The 21,184-nt window shown below is 37.1% G+C and overlaps 3 protein-coding genes across 8 annotated transcripts in view; 2 read left to right on the top strand and 1 right to left on the bottom strand.

The window, feature by feature from the left end:
- The first annotated feature begins 80 nt into the window (after positions 1 to 80).
- LOC121962449 lies at positions 81 to 5,086 on the top strand. The gene is made up of 9 exons (XM_042512705.1): positions 81 to 159; positions 1,238 to 1,519; positions 1,719 to 1,823; positions 2,311 to 2,326; positions 2,458 to 2,525; positions 2,658 to 2,708; positions 2,797 to 2,865; positions 4,057 to 4,107; positions 4,213 to 5,086. The coding sequence occupies exons 1-9, from the start codon at positions 81 to 83 to the stop codon at positions 4,218 to 4,220; spliced, it is 729 nt and encodes a 242-aa protein (XP_042368639.1). The 3' UTR covers positions 4,221 to 5,086.
- Positions 5,087 to 8,047: 2,961 nt separating this feature from the next.
- LOC121961908 (SLAM family member 5-like) lies at positions 8,048 to 15,742 on the top strand. Its single transcript, XM_042512009.1, has 7 exons — positions 8,048 to 8,159; positions 10,629 to 10,934; positions 12,405 to 12,683; positions 13,298 to 13,405; positions 13,519 to 13,577; positions 13,702 to 13,770; positions 15,322 to 15,742. Exons 1-7 carry the CDS (start codon positions 8,090 to 8,092, stop codon positions 15,394 to 15,396), a joined length of 966 nt encoding a protein of 321 aa, XP_042367943.1. The 5' UTR covers positions 8,048 to 8,089; the 3' UTR covers positions 15,397 to 15,742.
- Positions 15,743 to 16,062: 320 nt separating this feature from the next.
- The window catches only part of si:cabz01074946.1 (CD48 antigen), a 46,282-nt gene continuing 41,160 nt past the window's right edge, over positions 16,063 to 21,184 (bottom strand). Inside the window, exons 2-8 of one of the 6 annotated variants that reach the window (XM_042512012.1) lie at positions 20,287 to 20,496; positions 20,089 to 20,199; positions 19,050 to 19,322; positions 18,807 to 18,926; positions 17,086 to 17,118; positions 16,957 to 16,996; positions 16,063 to 16,860 (exon numbers count right to left, since the gene is read on the bottom strand). In XM_042512012.1, the coding sequence (XP_042367946.1) occupies positions 16,959 to 16,996; positions 17,086 to 17,118; positions 18,807 to 18,926; positions 19,050 to 19,322; positions 20,089 to 20,199; positions 20,287 to 20,496 (785 nt within the window). In that variant the 3' untranslated portion in view covers positions 16,063 to 16,860; positions 16,957 to 16,958. Of the gene's footprint in view, positions 16,997 to 17,085; positions 17,119 to 18,806; positions 18,927 to 19,049; positions 19,323 to 20,088; positions 20,200 to 20,286; positions 20,497 to 21,184 lie in introns of all 6 variants that reach the window. The other 5 variants (XM_042512014.1, XM_042512013.1, XM_042512016.1 and 2 more) reach the window with 5 other exon arrangements.

Here is a 21,184-nt window from a genome sequence, read left to right as displayed (position 1 = left end):
CAGTTTTTTTTTCTCTCTAACGTGTCACAGCAGAGTTTGATAGACCAAAAGAGGAAGCAGTGGTCCTTCCCCCCACAGAGATGGCTGAGGGTCGCCTCCAATACACAACTGACTTCTTCACATTCAGTGCTCTGCTGCTGTTTGGGCTCTTCTTCCATGGTGTGTATGCCACTGCTCAGTAAGCCAATGCAGTTTTAGTGTTATGAGACAATTTGTATTTGCATTTTTGACTGATGCACTCTTGCAAGAGCTTAAAATGGTACAGCTGAAGAATGTAGGTCAAACTTACAGTATTTCCTGGTTTGCTTCATCTGCATCTTGCTTGTTTAAATTTACATTTACATTTAAGCCAATAATATTTTTCCAATTTTGTTACTTGAAAATTTCATTTATTTATATATAATACTGTAAATCATTGCATGTTTGTAAAATTTGACTTTAGAAGTATGTCAGTGCCTTTTTTATCCAAGAAATCCAAGTTTCTAAATGACAAAGTCGCTTTTTCCTACCTTCTCTCTCTGTCAATATTGGTGACCATCCATGAGCCATCATATAAAGATCAGTTTCACAATGGCAAAAAGATTACACTCACTCTGTTATTTGTTCATATGTTTCAGATGTGGAGGCTTCCAGTTGTCAACATGACATCCATAAAAAAGTTGGAGACACTGTTGAGATTTCATCATGCTTGCCAACTGAAGGGGTCGTCATGGCAAGATGGAAATATGGGCCGACAGTAATTGCAGACAAAGATACAAATGTTTCTGTAAACCATCAGTTTAAGGGCAGATTAGACTTTAACTCCACAAACTTAAGTTTAACATTGAGAGGACTGACTCTCAAAGATTCTGGTCAGTTTAGTTTTTTATCTGCCTTGAATGGCCAGCAAAGGGAAGTAGTCACCATCACTCTGCATGTTCATGGTAGGATTTCTCTGTTTTTGTCAAACTCTGTCATCAAATGTTGTCAAGTAAATGTTACTTGCTTTGGGCCTCCATGTTTTTGCAATGGATTACAGTGTATTTGCTCATTAAAAAGCATTAATAGGAATTCGGTAACTTATTTCCAAACTGCTTCTGTCCAAACTGAAATGCCACTGTCCTCTTGTTTCATTGTAACATGCAGTTTTTTACTCCAGCAAGCCAAATCTAAGGATTTACCAAATTCAGTCTGATCTTAAGCTGCAGTGTCTAACAAAAAGTGTCCCTCTCTTTCTCTGTTCTGTCTGCCTCGTTAGAGCCCATAACTGAAGAGCCTGTCGTCTCTTCTAATTTCACCTGGCACCCCTTGAACCAGTCCTGTACAGTTTTTCTGACGTGCAGTGCAGCCTCGCACAGCAATGTCATCTACCGCTGGGCCGTGAAGAACCAAAACATAAATGGCTCCAGCCTGAACAACATTATCATGTCTCAGGATGAAGACACCAATTTCACCTGCACTGTTTCCAATGTTGTCAGTGAGAAGTCAACATCCGAAGTGGTGACGTGCAGCAACAGTACGTCTGACCCACCTAACACAGGTATGTGCACAGAAGTTAATATTTGGGTTGATTCTGAGGAGTGTAAGTGTGAGTGACGTGTAGCAGCAACCCACAAGGATCAGGTGCATGCAAAAAAAATGTATGTATTATTTGCTTTACTTTGGTATCTGAATCCTTTAAAAACACATATTTTAGTGAGACTGCTTCTAAAAATTATATTACTTGTTTATCATTTCAGTGTCCAGCTCCTCACCTCTTTTACCATTGATTATTGGGCCTATAATTGGAATTTTACTAATTATTCTACTGCTGCTTTTGCTTCTTTTCTACAAGAAGTCAAAGGGTAAGACCTTCTCCTACTGATATTAGATGGATAACAACCCAGTCATAAGAAAAAATGTTGCCACTTTACTTGCATATAATAGTATTTTACATGATACAAAAGCTATGTTGAAACGTCCGCTTTCTAACCACTTTTTGTTGCACACTCAGCAACAGGTCATTTAAAACACAACCAGGTTCAGATTGTTTAGTGTGAACAGCGGTCTGCAGCTCGGCAGGTGTCTCACCTGGATGACACACCATCCATCATCCTCTCCACCTCCCGATGAGAGAGTCAGCCTATATATTGTCACTTTAGAAATGCTAATATGATACATATGAAACATGTAAATGTAACATAGTCATGGTTTTGAGGAAATGTAAAATGCCAACATTTTCTTCTGGTGCCTGGGCTGTTGATTATCCAAATTCATACTGAATACTTCTGAGGTCAGTGCTTTAATGTGCAACAACAAAACAAAAATAAATACACAACCTCTTTTTCACAGGTCCGTGTTTTAATAGGTGAGGGCATTTCTCTGATCTGCAAATAACAACATCAAGATACTACGTCTTTCAGTCATTTTTTACTTTCACAGGTTTTATTTTATTTTTTTATTCGTCTGCTAATGTGAATTTTGAACTATACTTTACAGGCTCACCCAGTCTCAAATGGTCAACCAAGATGAAACCCAGCAACATGTGTACTCGTCTCTTCTCCATGGTCAGTCTTCCATCCACTTCTCTTTGCTTTCATCGCTATTTTAAACCTTTTAACTTGTTCAAAATAATACGTTTTTTGCGCACTTTCAAACATTTATTTGTATGACATACTTTGATTATCTCTGTCCTGTAGGTGATAGTTGTGTCTATGAAACAATGAGAGGCTCTGAAGATGGTGTAACAGGTTGAGTTTACAGTAAACTTTGATTAATGTAGAGCTTTTTAATCATTTAATGGTTAAAATTTGATTTATCTGAAACATTCCTTTGCAGGTGGACCCCCAAATATATACAATAACGTCACATCTCCATCGGTTCATCTCCATCATCCTCGCAAGCAGAGTAAGTACATAAGATATGAAACCAAAAATGAAAGCAAAATACTTGTTCAGATGACAGTATGCTCCCAGAATATATTTACAGACAGGCTCTCAGAAATGTCAAAATAGAGGGTACAAAATGTTGCCAACAAAAAAGATATTATTAGACAGCAAACTGTGACATTTGAGCACACTGTACACACAGTGGTGTTAACACTGTCCAAATTTGGCCATAACAGCAACGCTTCTTAGAAAAAGGAAACTGTGACAATGATTTACAGCCACTCATGCTAACCAGCAGGATCAGGTTAATTGTATCTGTCTGCTGGTATTTGGAGGTGCAAAAACATACACAAGATATTATCTCTATTCTGTTGTTACTGTGCTGACTAAAGTAAAACATGAACATCTCAATTTTCAAACATTTTTAAAGAGTAACTTAAAGGGACAGTTCACCTAAAATTCAATTTTGCATATTTTTTCCCTCTTACCTTTGTTGTTTGGTGTGAGTTCACCCTCCTGCTCTCAGGTAGACGGTACCGGACCATAGGTTGCAGAATATCCAGGTTCTGCAAAAGCTTTTTCCTCACTGCAATAGGTTGTTTAGTATACTCCCTTCTGTGCAGTGAGTCGGTTGGAAGTTGAAGTTCAGTGGACAGAAAGAGAAAGTAGAGAGAAACGTGTCATAACTTCTTGAAAGAGAAATTTCTGTTGAGTTTTTCAACCATGGCAGATATCTCCAACACTACCAACTCTCACCAAAATAAATAATCACTGCATCACTGCTTATTGCATATGCGATGCATATGCAATAAGCACTACAAGTTAGAGCAGCAGGTAAGAAGAAATACATGTATTTTAATTGTTGAGTGAATTGCACCTTTAAAACCGGCTAAGCAGCACTTTATGGGCTTAGCTCTGGTAAAAAAATAAAATAAATAAAAACTGTTCCACTTCCTGGAGTACACCTGTCCATCACTGCAGCAGGATGACAAGTGAAACCACTGGAGGTCAACAAAGACACAATTTTCTAGAGGCGTTACTTTTTAAAAACAATCAGAGCAAACGTATGATATCTGTTTATTTTGAACTCTAATCATGAAAAAAAAACTTGATAACCTTGTTATGTTCATGTTGCCTTTACAGGTTTGAAATGGTATCGCAGATGTGGCATGTTTAATATCACCTTGTCTTAATTATCTCTGACCTGTAGGTGATGATTGTGTCTATGAAGAAATGAGAGGCTCAGAAGAAGCTTTAAATGGTACAGTTTACCCCTCTCTTTATTATAACTTTTCCCCACTACACCAATATCTTATTAAATGTCTTATTCATCATTTTAATTTTTTCCCCTCTGATTTGGTTCCAGATTTGTGAAAAGGAGTACATCATCAACAAAACAATAGAGCAAAGATTCATGTTGAGGTAGCTTTTGGAAAAAAATTGAACTCTCATTTGAACTCTCGTCCTTCGTGTTTTAGGGTTAAAATGGAGGATCTAAAGGGTCAGGGTGTGCCGTTCAAAGTGTCTCTATCCTGTTTCTTGTATGACTCACTGTCCACTGTTCCACTGTATCACTTCTTCTTTCAAAAGAAACACTGGTAAACGTGCCCATGTTATACTTCAGGGTTTCAGCAAGTTAAAAAGTCTGCGTGTCCTTGAAAATTAAAAGGTTTGACATAGAAATTACTGTGCAACAGAGGAGAATGGGAATACATGCTGTATGAAAATTTCTTAAAATAGAAGTTGACACATTTAATCCACTTGATGATCACGACTTATACAAAAGGAAATGACCTAATTTCTTTTATTTGCAAACTTTTTAGCCGCTGTGCTCAATGTTAAACGCTCTGCTCTTTTCTACAGTCAGTGAAGAATACCTGAAGATTGTGAATCCCCAGGTACTACTACATATTTAAACCTATTATTTATTTTAAAAATATCATGTGAAAGTATTCTATTTTACTTACTATTTTACTACTACTACAAAACAATACATCCATCGGAATGAATGGGGAATTTCACTGGAAAATGCATAGGGGAAATTGAGATTAAATAGAAAAGAAGGGAAAAAAACAAATAATTTTTGCTGTGATTTTTAGTGATACAGTCAAGTAAAAATGCATTTCATTGATTGACAACAGAATATTCATCTAATGAAGTTTTTAGCATTTTGTGTTTGGTGATACTTAAGAATTTGAGGATATTTTCAGACATGATAATAAATACAATATGAAATACAATATATATGAACAGCGTCACTTCATTTATTGATAAGCGTTAAATATTAATAAATAAATAAACATGGAAAATGAATTGATTTATGTTTTTGCTTTGTTGAAAAAAGGTCTGTTAAAAACACCATTTATTGTCTTTTTTTGATAATCAGATTATCAGACCATTGGAATTCACAGGGAAAAAAACAATTTCATATCTTAACAACAAAAAAAATATTTGTGAGTACATTTAATGTAGAAATCCAACCATATTCTAAACTGGTTAAAAATAGTGATGACACACATGAATAGGCAGAATACAATAGTTGAGATTTCAGGACCAAATATTGTCATAAAAATTGGTTTGAATGTTAACAGAAGCCACACCAATGAAGAAACTGTGACAGTAGTGTGAAATATCACACAGTTTACCAGGTTACTTTTTTTGGGCAGCATCATAACCACTTCTGCTACAGTGTGGGTTTCACATTACAGTTTGAATCTGTGAACAGGCCATCACTTTTAAGTTCATGGGAAATGAAGTTAGGTTGCAGTGCACAGACCACCTCTGCGGAAACACCACGCAGCAAGGTTCAGTTTATTGCATGGTGGTGTTATTTAGACAGCGGCTACCAGTAATTTCGACTTCTTTGTTGATTTGGAGACAAGTGAAACCACAGTCGTTTGTTGTTGCCTTGTGAGTCACTATAGTAGTGATTGGGGTTACGGCTCTTGCTGGAGACTCTTTATTTTCCTTGCCTGCTCACAACATCCCAACCAGTCCGTGGATTAGAGCTTTAATCTGTTTTTCATTTTTGATACGTCCTCTTCTAAATGATAAGACTATGCAGCATGGACAGACATCCTCTTGTACAGGAGGATCGTCTTTTGTCGGCAGTGAGCCACAGACGGCCTTTATCTCGTTGGTTGGTTGTTCACTTCCTTTTATTTTCACTAACAGTCGAAACACGTGAGACCTAAGTTCTGCTATAAAGACATGCAAGCGAGACAGATACACAGATCAGTACACTCAGATCTTCCTCGCATTGGGATCTGATAAGCCCGACCACGTGCACAGGTGGCTTACATTGAATTTGGATTATAGTGAGGTGCTGACAGCACTTAAGTACCATCTGGGGAATGTATCAAATGTATGTCACAAGGAGCAGATAATATATTCATGCAGAAATAAATCCCATCTCTGTCTGATCGGGCAGTTAGCATTGAACTGTCAAGTGTGTTTCGGTCTGGCACATTCAATCACAAAATTCACTTTGAAAAGACGAGTGTGATCTTGGCCTAAGCCTGTGTTATTTTGGGGGAAGGGACTCCTGCACAGAGACTTGTCCATTCAATCTGTTTCTGTTCTCATCTTACAGAACTTTGTCTCAATACTAAAAAAAGGTATTGTCACTATTCCTGTGGTTACTGTCTGATAGTGTGAAACATGACCCTGTTATTCTCAGCAGCAGTAGCTTGCACTTCACGAATCCTCTTGTACAACATTAGGAGTATTTGCAGCTACTGTATAAGCCCAGATTCTTGTCTAGGTCATGTCCAAATTTCTCCCGACTACTGGAACCCCCTTCTTGCGCACCTCCTTGCACCTTGAATTCAGTACAAGACTCTGGACTGCTCCTTTCTACCTTTATGTCATGGTCATACCCCGTTCTCCAGTCGGGCTCTTTAGCCCCTCTGCTTCTGGACGCTTGGCCTCACCTTCCAGCCCGTTCTCATGACAAGTGTGTGAAATGCCGCCACTTGGTCAGGGTTTTCTGCATAACACACCAATGTTAAAAGCCATCTTTCGTAGCGGTTACATCAGCAGATGCCGTCAGTTTAATTCATGGCCGCATGCCAACTTTTGCAACGCCAAAGTCAACCGGACAGCACCTGTTGCGGCAGTATGATGCGCAGCTGGATGGCATCGATTTGAAGTACTGTACGTAACGATGTATTATAAGGAGAAGGAAAGTTCTTTTAGGGAGGGAAGGTGGATGGGTCCAAAAAACCCCAGACTTTCAAGCGGAAGTTGTCTACTTCCTGAATTCATTTTGTGCTTTTGTTGGAAAAGGAAATAAATACGAGGTGTTTTATTGATGTAATTTATTTGAAACTGTACATTCCTTGAGAAAACGGCAGTAAATTTTGAAAAGACATAATGCATCAAACAGGTGTTAGACACGCTGTCCTTAGATCGTTAACAACAAAGGCAGGGGGATACCGTGTGTGTCATATGTAGACGTAATCGGCACTCACCAAGCGGCAATATTTTACGAGTTGGAATGCACCTCCTCTCAATAGACCCTGTGATTCTTCTCCGTTCTGGCCCGTCTGTGGTGAATAAACTCCCCACTGAAGTTAAGACACCGAGTCACTGCCTGTCTTTTATGCTGCAGGCTGAAAAAGTCACCTGTAAAGACTACACTCAGCAATCCTCTGAATGCTTCTTCTATAGCATTGGCCACGCAAAGTTATTTTTTTGACAATGTTTACTCTTGGACAACTTGAAACAGAAATCATTTTTAGCATCTTATCATGTAGGAATATCTGATGACAGGATGTGGTTAAGTCCTTCCTGCTTGGGGATTTTCAATTGTGGACTTTCAACTTGAATATATTCACACTTTTAGCTGAGATATGGCTGTTTGCAGTAGTTTGTTTCACAAGATTTTTTGCGCTTGAGCTAATTAAGATTTGGAGTGAGCTGATATAATGTGGGGTCAGGACTTCCAGGGTTTATAGCAAATATTCAAGTGTGAAAACAAATTATGCAATGGTGATACGGTACAGTTTCATGCGTGACATCTGGCTGTGATTTACTGTAAGATCTGACCAAAGATCTCTGATTCAACTCTCGTTTTTAGTACCTTACAGTTCTTTCTGATATGCCTATTTTAGATATATTCTGCTTCTTCGTTGACAGAGACCTCCCACTCTCTCCACCCTCTGTATTTTTTTCTTTAGTACTGTGACAGCACAATGTGATAGACCAGAAGAGGAAACAGAAGTTGTTCTCTCCCCACAGAGATGGTTGGTGGTTGCCTGAGCTGCCTCTTCACATACATTTCTGTGCTACTTTTTTGGATCTGCCTTCACGGTATGTACACCTGTCCTCGTAAAGTTAACGGATTTTTACAATTCTAAAACTTTTTTTTGTTTTGCCTGATGTAAGTTGTCATGTGCTTAAAATAGATTATGTAGGTCAAGATTGCAGAATTTACTGGATGTGCGCTTGTCATATCGGGAAATGACGTGTATTCCTTGGAACATGCCTACAGTTTTTGTGTTGCGTTTGTTTGCAAATGCAAGACGGCTAAAAAGCTCCAGTGAGACATGCAGCTGTGGCTTCAAAGCTGTAGCAGTAATATGCTAATTCAAGGAGTAGGATGATCAAATTGAGAAAAAAAAAAAGAAAAAAAAATCAATTATCTCCTTCTTGTTTTTTTTTTATCTGAATTTGCTCACAGAGCTCAAAAATTGCGCTCCCCACCTTCTTGTTTGTAATTTCACGGATAGGCAAAATATTGTATCGTACGGTGTTATATTTGCAGACATGCTTTGCATTTTTGTGTCAGCAAATTTCCTGCTGCATCTGCTTGGCTACAAAATTATTACACAACTCAGGGATGGGTCATCTTTTCTGTTTCCTACGTGTTCTCTCTTTTATTAATCTAAGAGGATTGGGTGTATTGTTAAAGCTAATAATATAATTAGATATTCTGATAAGTCATAGTTGTTTGTACAGGAAATTAGGGTGTGTTGACCATCTCAGAATATTTGCAGAAATATGGAAGTGCATTTAATGTTAAAAAGTAAGAATAAAACTTTCGACTTTTCTATCTACAGCTCACAGATACAAGCCATCAGTGTTTATAGTTGCTGCATAGTTGCATTGAAGAAGCTTGTAAGCTTGTGAGATTCACATGACATGACAGCAGAAACATGAAGTGTCCATTTCTCAGTGTTGGGTAATCATGAACATGTAATTAACCCTTTGAAACTTGGGCAAATTGGCTTGATTTCTTTCAAAAACATGGAAAGAAGTAAATTGGCAAATTAGGAGGAAATGACCCCGAAAAAGCAATGCATTGGTAAAACAAATAAACAAAAACAAAAAATATTCAAACAAATAAAAAAAAATAGTTAAGCTCTGAAAAAACTGCTTAGACATTATGGTAATTCTATAAAAAATATTTTTAAATATATAATTATGACAATTTTTAATATATAAAAAAAATCTAAATTTACTTTATGCTGAAAAATAACAGTGTCACTAAAACATTCACACATTTAGTTAGTAAAAAGCCACAGGAAAAAAAAAAAAAACATCAGCGGGTCACTTTATCACACCCTGGGGGCCTAAAAGGCTGTGGAATCAGCAGGTTTTGTTTTTTGTTGGTTTCAGACAGTAGTTTGCAGCTTGGCAGGCATCTTGCTCTGCTGTAACACCATCAAACATTCAAGGGTCCCCAGTCCCCAAGGGTTAATAGTGGATTATTTGATTTTATTTGTTCATGTATGACCTGTAAAGAAGTGGACATTTGTTTTTGTAATCATCTCAGTGGAGTGGCATTTATTTGGTCTTTTTTTGTATAATATTTTGTTATAATTTCTTATCACATGTACATTGTCAATTTGAACTTTTTTTTTTTAACAAAGTAGAATTGATTTTTCTAAGTAACTTTAAATAACTTAACTAGGTTAGCTTTGCTGTAGTCCAACTTGAAGTCATTTTTAGAGCCGCTTCCCCAACACGGCCATTTCCTGAGTATCCTTCACCACTAGCAGCAGCACTTACTGAAAGTGATGAACATAGGAGAATAAGCAGTTTAAGTGAAACCTTGGTCGAGGTCAGATTTTGAGGTTTCAGCGCTTTTGCTTTGAAAGGGCATGGTAACCAGCCTAGATTGGCACCAGTGTTTTTTTCTGATTCTGGATGCTCACCTGACACGACAATACTATGGCTGAGCCGCTGACATTTTATTTCCAAATGTTATTTTCAGTTTGCTATCTGAAAATGAAATCTTAGTTATGTCTTTTTTTTATTAATAAAACATGTTGCATGTCAGTGCAGCTCCAACAGCCCGTATGACAACTGGAAACATGAGTCATACAAACCATTTCCTACCCTAACTCACTAATTTAATAGTTAAGTCAGTTAATTGAAAATAGTTGTTGAGGTTATGGCCACTGTCATGTTAAGATGAAACCAGTTCAAACTCTTGACAGGAAACAACAAAAACAAATGTCGAAGGAAGACATTGGTTTTGTTTGTGTCATGTCATGATGTCATTCGTGTCATGTTGTCATGCTACTTAAATGTCATCTGGTTTTAAGTTTGATGTTTCATTTCATTCTGCGCTCTGCTTTTCTATTCTGCTTTACACGAAGGACGTTTAACTGTATTGCACTCTGCATACGACGCCTTCGGACTGTAGTTATTTGGTCCTTTATAGCTCATCCTCTATGAACGTCAAAGACTCTCTTCTTTAATGTTAAAAAAAAACTAATTTGAAAGCTTCCAGAAAGATGACACTCATTCAAAGTGTTTGCTGTCTTGTTTCAGATGTGGAGGCTTCCAGTTGTCAACATGACATCCATAAAAAAGTTGGAGACACCGTCGAGATTTCATCATGCTTACCAACTGAAGGGGTCGTCATGGCAAGATGGAAATATGGGCCGACAGTAATTGCAGACAAAGATACAAATGTTTCTGTAAACCATCAGTTTAAGGGCAGATTAGACTTTAACCCCACAAACTTTAGTTTAACATTGAGAGGACTGACTCTCAAAGATTCTGGTGAGTTTAGTTTTTTGTCTGCATTAAATGGCCAGCAAAGGGAAACAGTCACCATCACTCTGCATGTTCATGGTAGGTTGTGACCAAGCAAACTAAAATTTGTTTATAAATGATGATTGATCATGAATGAATTTATTAGCTGATTAAGTGATTGATTCATATAATTCCTATTGAGCAGATGCCCTAATATCAGTCCTCTTCATATGCTTGTATTTCCTATGCTCTGTAGACTGTTGTTTCTGGATATAACAGGATGCACCACATTGCATATCCTGAGCTCCAAGTTTAGCCACTTAAGTGTCTGCATGATATGCCGCTGGACATCGTCTGCTGAGAACACGGCTAGACTGAACTATTCATGGTATTGTTATATGCTGCTGGATGTCCTATAATATGCAGACGGTCAGCATCAGTTGAGAACACAGCCGGACAGAACCTGTTGCGCCTGCATGATACACCGCTGAACAGCATTAGGGTGAAATGCTGCCTGTAACGGTAATATTACAAGTGCAAAGGTAACTACCGAGCAGGCGAGAGTGGCGGTGTATGGATCCAACAAACCTTGGACTTTCATGCAGGAGTCTGATGTTCACTTCCTGTCTGAATGTGACGTTTTTTTTCTACACCTTGGCATTTGCCTCTTTCACCTAACCATAACCATCCGTTCGAACATGTACGTTTGTTTAAGTCCCGAAGTTGGTTGCCACATGCTTTTGTTGCCTAAACATAAACGTGTGCAACGTCGTCACACCACATGCTTGTGTTCACATCACAGTAGAGGCATCCCAGAGCATAAACAACAGACACAGAAAGATGCCTAAAACATAATATGTAGCCGCGGAAATCCACTGCAAAGCGGCAATATGTGACGACTTTGGATGAGAACATGTTGCTTATTCACAAACTGTGAATCTGAAATGTTGCATTGTAATACGCAGCTGTTTATCTCCATCACATCATTTTATTTATCCAATGTTTTTTGTTCCATCTCTCTGTCAGTGGTCTGGTTTATTTATTGATTATTGATATTGCCAAAGCCTCACAATAAAGTTAGAATTGCATGTTTATTTAAATAGCAAGACTGTTTCCACACACAGTTTCATGTTTTTGTGGCTGTATTATTTTACATTTGTTGGTTGTCAGTGTGTTGTCTCAGTCTATTCATAGTCAGGACTTGCTTTTGCTGTCACTTTGGTTCTTTTGTCTTTTTGGGCCTGATAAGATTGTAATTATCAGAGATTTGTAGTGTCTTTGATCCAGTGTTTTGAAATGCATGCTTAAGTAACTCCTGATAATTTGGTTTGCAAAGCTATGTTTTTGGGGAGTAAACATACAGGACTCATCAGATTTAGGATCTAAGGTTTTGAATATCAAAAGAGTTTCACCAGGGTATCTTTACGCATGTGAATGATGTGTTCTGAGCTTCTGCTTCTGCTGTATATGTTCATGTATAATGGATTTACCAAATTCAGTCTGATCTTAAGCTGCAGTGTTTAATGGAAACTTTCCATTTCTCTTTCTCTGTTCTGTCTGCCTCGTTAGAGCCCATAACTGAAGAGCCTGTCGTCTCTTCTAATATCACCTGGCACCCCTTGAACCAGTCCTGTACAGTTTTTCTGACATGCAGTGCAGCCTCGCACAGCAATGTCATCTACCGCTGGGCCGAGAAGAACCAAAACATAAATGGCTCCAGCCTGAACAACATTATCATGTCTCAGGATGAAGATACCAATTTCACCTGCACTGTTTCCAATGTTGTCAGTGAGAAGTCAACATCCAAAGTGGTGAAGTGCAGCAACAGTACGTCTGACCCACCTGTGGGTATGTGCACAGAAGTGAATATTTGGGTTGATTAAGGGTGTAATTATGTTACAGATATCTACAAATTCAGTTTCTCAGAGTGACAGTTTCTGAAATTACTGTCTGGCTTTTGAGAAAGAAAATGGTTGAGGCGTTTAATTGGCTGTAGTAAAATTGCAAACTTTATATCTCTGATGTATTCTGTTTATCACTGAAGTTGCTACTATTGGTTGTGAGGAGCTCTTGAATAAATTGTGATTATTTCATTTGTTAAATTCAAGGTGTTTAACTAGACGAAACTCAGATATTGCCATGTAGTTCAGACTATTTTTAATTTCAAACAAAGATGCCTTTTTACTTTCTCAAAGTTGTTTATTTTTTAATGGTCTTTTTGGATATCCTAACCTCAGTTAATACATGGTAGAGTCAGTCAGTCTGTTTATGTTAAAACAGCTTGCCATACAGGATAGTGAAAAGACATTTTTCTGTGTTTTACTACATTTTGTTTTTGTTGTAGTTGTCTTCCTGCACCATCAGTTCTATATGCCTTTTTTTCCTTTTATTTACCGTACAAGATTATGATCACTTTCACTGATACTAAGTCACAATAACAATGATAAAATCATCATTTTCAGGCCCGGGCTTTATCATTCTTTTGGGTGCGGCAGGAGGAAGTTGTGTGATGCTCATCATTTTAGTTGCAGTGGCTGTATGTTTTTGTCACCGCAAGAAAAGCCAAGCGGGTAAGACACGCTACACTGAATAACAGTGTGTCTTTATGACTTAATTTTTAATTTTATAATTTAAATTGGTGATTGATATGTCAGCATTTTTCTTTATTAAAATCTACTTTCAGGTGTGGACACACATGACCTCACTGTGTATGCTGATATATCTGATGTTGCAAATGAGGCTGTAAGTATGCTCATGTATTTCCTGTGCACACATCACTTTACGCAAGTAATCTGCATTGGTTTTAAATGGAAATTCAGTGTTTGTTTTAGATGATAGTGAATTATTTTCCTACTCCATCTTCCAGGGCACTGCCATGAAGTCGTGCACACTGTACGAAACCATCGAGAACAAAGTCGTTACAGCTCCAGCTGTGGTAAGACCAAAACTGTAATTTTTTATGTTCTTGCAGATTGCAAATGTGTTTACCATACACCTAAGCATGCGGCTATAGTTTAATCTTCCTTATATCAAATTATATTTTTATCTATTTCATTATTATTTTATTGTGGGGTTAAAAACATGATATTTGATTCAAACTAAAATATCAGCCCTCTCAGATGTAGCATGAATTCCTGCTGCTCACCATTAACAAATAGTTTAGTCGCTTATGACTGAATTTAACTGTTTCACACTTAAGCCTCACGTAAGTAAATGATTTGTATCTCGATTCAAAAGTGTTTTGCTTTTCGTATTTAAGTAGGTTTTGCATAATCTGGTCAAACCATCTTGATTACGTGAGCTCAACACTTTGTCTCGCTCTTTTTTATCAGCCACTATCGATCTCTCTGCCACCCCAAACGCCTTCAGTGGCCGAGGGTACTCTTCTGGGTAGACAAACGTCTTCTACACTAGCCTCAATTACACAAATACGTTGTCAGTAATTACAGTAACAGTCTAGAAAACACAATTTAATTATATTTACCACTTGTATGTGAGGGGTACATTGTGAACAACAATGCCCACGAGGTTTTTGTGGTACACTGGTGTTGCCAGCATATTTTGATATTTCTTAATCAGCAACCATCTGCATCTAGACTGCTGAATACCAGCCGGCAGCTTCCTTGTTGTATGTCTGAAGCATTGTGAACAAACATTCCTGATGTGGTGCTCCATTAGCGCAGTCATTAGCAAAAAAACATGGATTTGTACCGAGGAACATCTTCATCACCAGCAGATATGCAGTTGATAAATCAAGCTTTTGCCACATCCATTCTGCAAAATGGCAAACAAATATTTTCCTCTAAGAAATTCAGAGAGTGCATCCTCTTGTTCTTGTTTAATTATTGTTCTATAACTGAATTAACTTCACTAATCGCTGTTTACTCTACTAATGTTAGAGTTAGTGCTTGTTACTGTGCCCTGCATGTCAGGTCATTAAGCACAATGCAGTCCCTGATTGGTTGCTTATGTTGTCAGCTACGGTACAATTCTTGATTCCCAACTTTGGCTTAGCTACAAACCCAAATGGATTTTAATTTTAGGAAAGTACCATCACACTGGTGAACAAGCTGTAGGAAGACTGCACAAAATTTGCACATTCCGCAAGATAATTTTGGCGCCTGTATTTATGATTTATTTATTTGCATATTTTAATTTGCTTTTATTTACGGTTTGGTTGTGTAGTTTATGTTTCATCTTCTTTTCTTCTTGTCAGGTTTTTATCCTTTTTGTTGTTTGTGGTGTTTGACAGCTGTGTTTAATGGATTCCTTGCACTTTATACTGCAAACCAAATATACCTACGTGTACAAATAAAGTAACCTGAACCTGACAGTGTTTGGGGTGGCAGCGAGACGTGACTGATACAGAGTGAAACAGAGCGTTGAATTCATGTTACCAGGGTGGTCTCACCAGACTAGCTTTCACGTTCACTTGTGGCACTGATGTTTTTTTTTTTGTCTTTGTTTACCCTCCTTATATCACCAGCCCCAGACTGTGTACGACCAGATCCAGTTCAATCGCATGAATGCTTCGGTGTCACCCTATCAAGAGATTTCGTAGAGTGTCACAACATGTATTGCCTCAAAAATCCCAAAGTAAAATGCATAAGATACTTTGCTTGGGGCAACATTTGAAAAAAGGCTAATATGATGAAGGAAAGTCATAAAACTGAGTACATTTTCTATCTTTGGCCATGAGAGACTATTGCAACCCACCTTTATCTTATTAAAAAAACTAACCTACATGTTCCAATGTTATTAACAATTTTGTAAATTCTGTAAATACAAAGGTTATATTTTTTTGTACTGTTATATGCAAATCTTTTGTAAATATCCCTTCTGAGGCTTGCCTGTTTCGGCTTGTGCAAAGATGGTCATCTTAAATTACATGCAATGTCATAACTGCCGCTTTGTATTTTTGTAATCATTTTTTCAAGCATGTTTCATCTAGGGTTTTTTTTTAATTGGTAACTGTTATACATTTGACAACTGTGGTAGCGTAATACATGCGTGTAGTGAGTCTTTATCAAAATTTAGAACATCTTTTGTCAAAGGTGAAAGGTTACACATTGCAGCTGTTAAATATATATAACTATCCAGTCAACTGTAACAGTGCTGGTTTGGTAAAAAAAACATGTTTAATCAAATATATATAACATATATAACATATATAACATATAACTTTCAATGCACCTTTAATACACAATGCAGATTTTTTTCTTAAAAAAAGAAAGAAACACAACAATCATACAAATGTAACTTCTTTCAGTCATGACCCTCTAGAAGTCTGCTGTGACTCTGCCCCCTGTCTGTATTTTCCTCTTCATATTTTTCTGTGTTTGGGAGCGTACATGTGAGGGCAGGGCTTTTTAAAGGGTAAAAGTTATGCACATCTAAAGGTAAAGGTTAGTGCATCCAAAAGGGAAGCAGATATAGCAGACAGCACTAAAAATAAAAAAAACTTGCAAACATAGTGAGGCAAAACATACAAAACTTTAACAGTAACAGCAAAAACTCTCATTTAAATGTATTGACGGTACTTCAGTCAAAATGGTGCATAAAATTTGGAATGAGTTACAACAAACACTGACGCTAAACACAACATATTAAAGTCCAGTATAAAAATAAATCTAAAAATATATTATAATGGCTTTTTGAAAATGTATGCTCAAAAAAATGTTGCTTTAGAATAACACTTACATAGACACAATAAAGTGTAAAAGTAAGTATAAAGTACTTAATGCTTAAAAGAAATAAAACATTCAAGGATATGAAAAGCAGAAAATGCCAAGGTAGACAAGACATAATCAAAGACTTAGAAAACAACTAGGTGTGATGGATTTTCTCATTTTCTCAGACTCATTGTCTTTTACTCTGCAGATTCTCTCAAAATACATTCATTTTCTTTAAATGTTTTTTTTTTTTTAAACTTAACTATTTACACTTTGTGTAATCATCTTCAGACATTTTGTCCTAGTCGTCATTCTGGCTTCTTGAAACTTTTCTTTTACAGGTGTCAAGCTAACTGTAGGAAAAGAGAAATGTGGTCATTTCTTAAAATTGTGACATTGCATTACCACTCATGGTTACAAACCTTTGGATAGTCAAGACAGAAGTTTACCTTTACACTACGTTATTTTCCACTGATGGAAACAGTTTTCCTGGAAAATAAGAGGAAAACAAATTAATTTATGAAACAATTACCATTTCTATCTAAACATATAGCTTTACGAATTACATAGTCATGTACCTTGGAAGTGTCTACATTTAGCTTTAATTGGTTCTGTAAAAAAAAAAAAAACAAGCAGTGTTAACTACAAATTGACCATTTTTATGGTAGTCAGTAAGTTCTCAACACAGAGTGAAATCAGCATTATGAGTTTTAATTGGCTGTTTCAGGAAACAGTAAGCTCAGGTCAAATGTGTACTGTATCTTGGTTGCTGCTGAGAGGAAAAAGGAGGGGTTATGAGAGTAAATACAGCCTGCAAAAGAAACTGCTGCACGGAAAGTGTGTTAAACCCCAACCCAAAGTTTCAATATGAAAACAGCTGAGCAGGCTGAACATAAGCCTTTGTGTTGGCCATATGGAGGATTGCCAAAAATGTGCTATAGCTCTCCACTACCCCTATGTATTTGTAAGTCCTCTGAATCCCCAAATTTGTCCTCTCACCTCCAAGTTGCAAAATTTCCTACACACTTAGAGATTGTTATCAGTCCCAATTACAAATTTTGAAATATTTATTTCAACTTTGGTGTAGCTTTGGTAAACTGTATCTATGTTAAACCTTAATGTTTCTTAAAACCCTCCCTAATTCCTAAGAATCAGCATGATATATCCCTCAGAATATATAAATAAATATTCTTTCTAATTCTTTTAATACCACAAGTGCAATTTCACTTTCACTCATGCAACTGTAAACATTCTTTATTTAACTGTTGAGTTTCTCGGCGTTGTAAATACTGTATATATTGTTTGTTTATGTCGTCCTCTGTGCTTTATTTCCTTCATCTTTATCCTGCACATTCCTTGTTTTTGTACTTATTTATTAATATAGTTTATTTTGCACAATTATCTTTCTATTTTGCTATCCCTTTGCTGCTGCAATGTTGGAAATTTCCCCACTGTGGGACTAATAAGGGATTATCTTATCTTAATCCAAAAAATTTTCATAGCAGCCCCCAAATTGTCAAACTTCTGCTGCCACACCTAAAATTTCATAAAGCCCTCCTAGTTCCTTAGAATTAGTATATTATGACCCCGTTAATAATATACTAATATATATAATATATATTCTAATCCCCAATTTTTTTTCATCTAGCCCCCATGCCTAATAAAGTACCAGTATTTGTTTTTATAACAATCCCCAAATGCCACTAAGTGCCCTAAAGATTTGTTATATCTGCTAATCTCATTTTTTAAAATCCTGCTCTCAGATCCCAAATTTTAATATAGCTTCCTTATTATAACAATAAACACAAAAGTTTGCTTGCAGATCAAAAACTTATGCCTCCAATATTTGGTAATGATTTGGTAGTTAAAATATGTAAGATTCCAGAAATTTGTATATTATGCCCAGATTTTGATATTTGATAATTTAAAAAAAATCTTGCCCTAGATCTTTTCTTTATTATAATTGTATTTTGTTATAAGTGTCAAAGTGTGTAAACAAATCCTCTTTTGGTATGGAATCCTGGAAAATGTATTATTTCCTCCCAGTTTTGCTACAGTCCTTTAAACTAGTAACTGAATATCAAGAAAGTCTCAACAGTACTGCGAGCCTGTTGGAGCTGACGCTGAGAGGAGGAGGAAGCCACAAAGCTCTGCAACACGGTAACTCAACTGTTTCTACTTTCCAAAGATAACCACGTAATTAAGCTTCAAGCAAAATTTTAGTATTTTTCTCTGTATTACAGTTGTTTTAATGTTGTTGTTTCTTGATGTCAACATTTTTTAACATTTTTCCTTTTACCTCCGAAAAAGTATAGTAGAATCGCTATCAGTCCACCTCCGAGCATGCCTCCGAGGAAAAAAGCGACAGCATTTCTTTCCCTGGGCTGGACTGAGTCGGGGTGAGGAGTTGGCTTTTGATCTGAAACAACATGGGAGAGAACATTACACAATTACAAGAAAACATCTAAAATGTGTTTCTCAGAACCATTGTATCATATATTATTGCATCATATTTTCCGATTGAAGTTCATTATGACCTTACCATCACACTTCAGTGTAATGTCGCTTGAGGCGTTCTCGTTTTTGTTGCTGGAGGTGCAGGTAAAATTGACACAGTTCTGTGTGGTTTTAAGAAAAGTGAAAAGAACTGATGTGTTGCCATCAGGTTGACCCGTGTTGACAGTCACGTTGGAGTGTTCACTCTGCCAGGACAAGTTAACGTCTTTATCCGCTGAGAGACAACGCAGAAACAACCAGCAACCACCTTTGACAGACGAACTGGTGACAGTCTCTATGGTTGGTTTCTGGAGGCGTTCTGCGGGGCGATAAATTGGCATTATTGATTAGCATCAGGATATTCTCAACAAAATGTTAAATCCTGACTGCTTAGCACTTTATGACTTGAAATGCTAACATGGTCAACAACATGGTCTCATCTCATTCCAAGTTGTCACATATCGCTGCGTAATATGTAGACTTCCATGTCTACATATTACACTTTACGTACCTTTATACGTATTTATACGTATCTGTAGTTCTACATTCATACAGAAGCGAACACTAAGCTACTGGATGAAAGTTAGACCCTCGTGCTTCTTATATTATGTTGTTATCAGCAGCATTTCAATCTGGTGTGTCATAAGGCCGCCTGTCTGCATATCATACAGCCGCGCCGGGTGCCATCCAGCCAACCCACGATATATCATAACACTGCGAATGCCATAGTTTAGGGTTTAGTGTTATACTATTGACTTTAATTGGGGTTTTTCTATTTCTCTTTCTATTCTCATGTATCACCTGTGGTTTTGTCTCTGTGCTCCTGTGTCTCTCTCCCTGTCCCTGTGTCTTTCTGATTCTGTGTTCCTGTGTCTCTCTCCCTGTCCCTGTGTCTTCCTAATTCTGTGTTCCTGTCTCCCTGATTTGATTCACCTGTGTTATCAGTCTATTTTCACTTTATAAGATTATGCAGAGATACGGACTAAGTGAATTGTAAAAGTACAATGTGAGCATCATTTTATTCCCATCAACATGTTTGACTTCCTGACAAAACCTTACATTTTTGTCCGCGGTGTATAACTTACGTCTCACTGTGAGTTTTATCTTGTCTGCGCTGTTCTGTCCCACAGTATTGAGGAGGTCTACTGTGTATTCCATGTTATCCTCTGTTGTCAAATTACGGATCGTCAAATCACCTTAAGAATACAAAGAGACACTGTCAACAGAGAAATACATATATATGTATGTGTATTACATTGACAGTTGATAGATTTGTCTTTTACCTGAGGAAGTATTGAGACTGATTCTCCCTTTATACCGACTGGTCCATTGCTCATTTTTCACCCCTTTGTTAAAGGTGGCAATCCAAGTGTTGTTTGAGAATATTGACCACACAACTGAGGCAATAGTCCATGTTTTGTCGGCCTCTGAGGGCAAGGTGATGGTATCTCCAAAGTATCCATACCTTTCCCTGAGGGATTCAGCGAGGGCCACTATACAAAATAATTTTAGAAAAGTTTAGTATCAGCATACCCAGTGTCTCAGGTTTTATGTAATGAAAAACAGCTTATATATATACCTTATTTTTGATGATATTACATTTGTTATTGTTGAGTTAAGATTTTTTAATAAAAATAAAAAATGTAAACATGATGGTGCTAGAGGAAAAGTGCCAACTCATCAGTTAGAGGTTGAGGTATTTCACAGAATAACTGAACTATTTGGCCTGTTGGTGTATTATTAGGGAATGTTTGAGGATCACCCACGATGGAGGTTGTATAGCATATTCAGTCATAAATCGGCAGGGGTGATGCAGCAGCATAGTTGTGTGTTATGGATGACATAATGTACTATAAAGTTTGTAAGCCGTTCTGGGAAACATGCTATACTATGACGTTGTTTTGCAATTTTGGATAACATACTATATCATGACGTTTAAATGCCATTTATGACAACAGACTACGCTATGATGTTTTCCTGCTGTTTTTGATGATATGCTATACTATGATATTTTAAGACAACTTCAGATGACATATTATACTATGATGTTGTTTTATGCCATTTCTGACGACATGTCATACTATGACGTATTATTCAAAGTCAAACTAAATACTATGGTGTTTTTGGCCTTTTTTGTCAACATGGTATACTACGACGCAACTCTACAAGCTATATATGTAG

Source organism: Plectropomus leopardus, chromosome 23 (assembly GCF_008729295.1).
Source record: "Plectropomus leopardus isolate mb chromosome 23, YSFRI_Pleo_2.0, whole genome shotgun sequence".
Classification (NCBI taxonomy): domain Eukaryota; kingdom Metazoa; phylum Chordata; class Actinopteri; order Perciformes; family Serranidae; genus Plectropomus; species Plectropomus leopardus.
The sequence above is the reverse complement of the archived record's forward strand: the minus strand, read 5'-3'. Positions and strand labels throughout refer to the sequence as shown.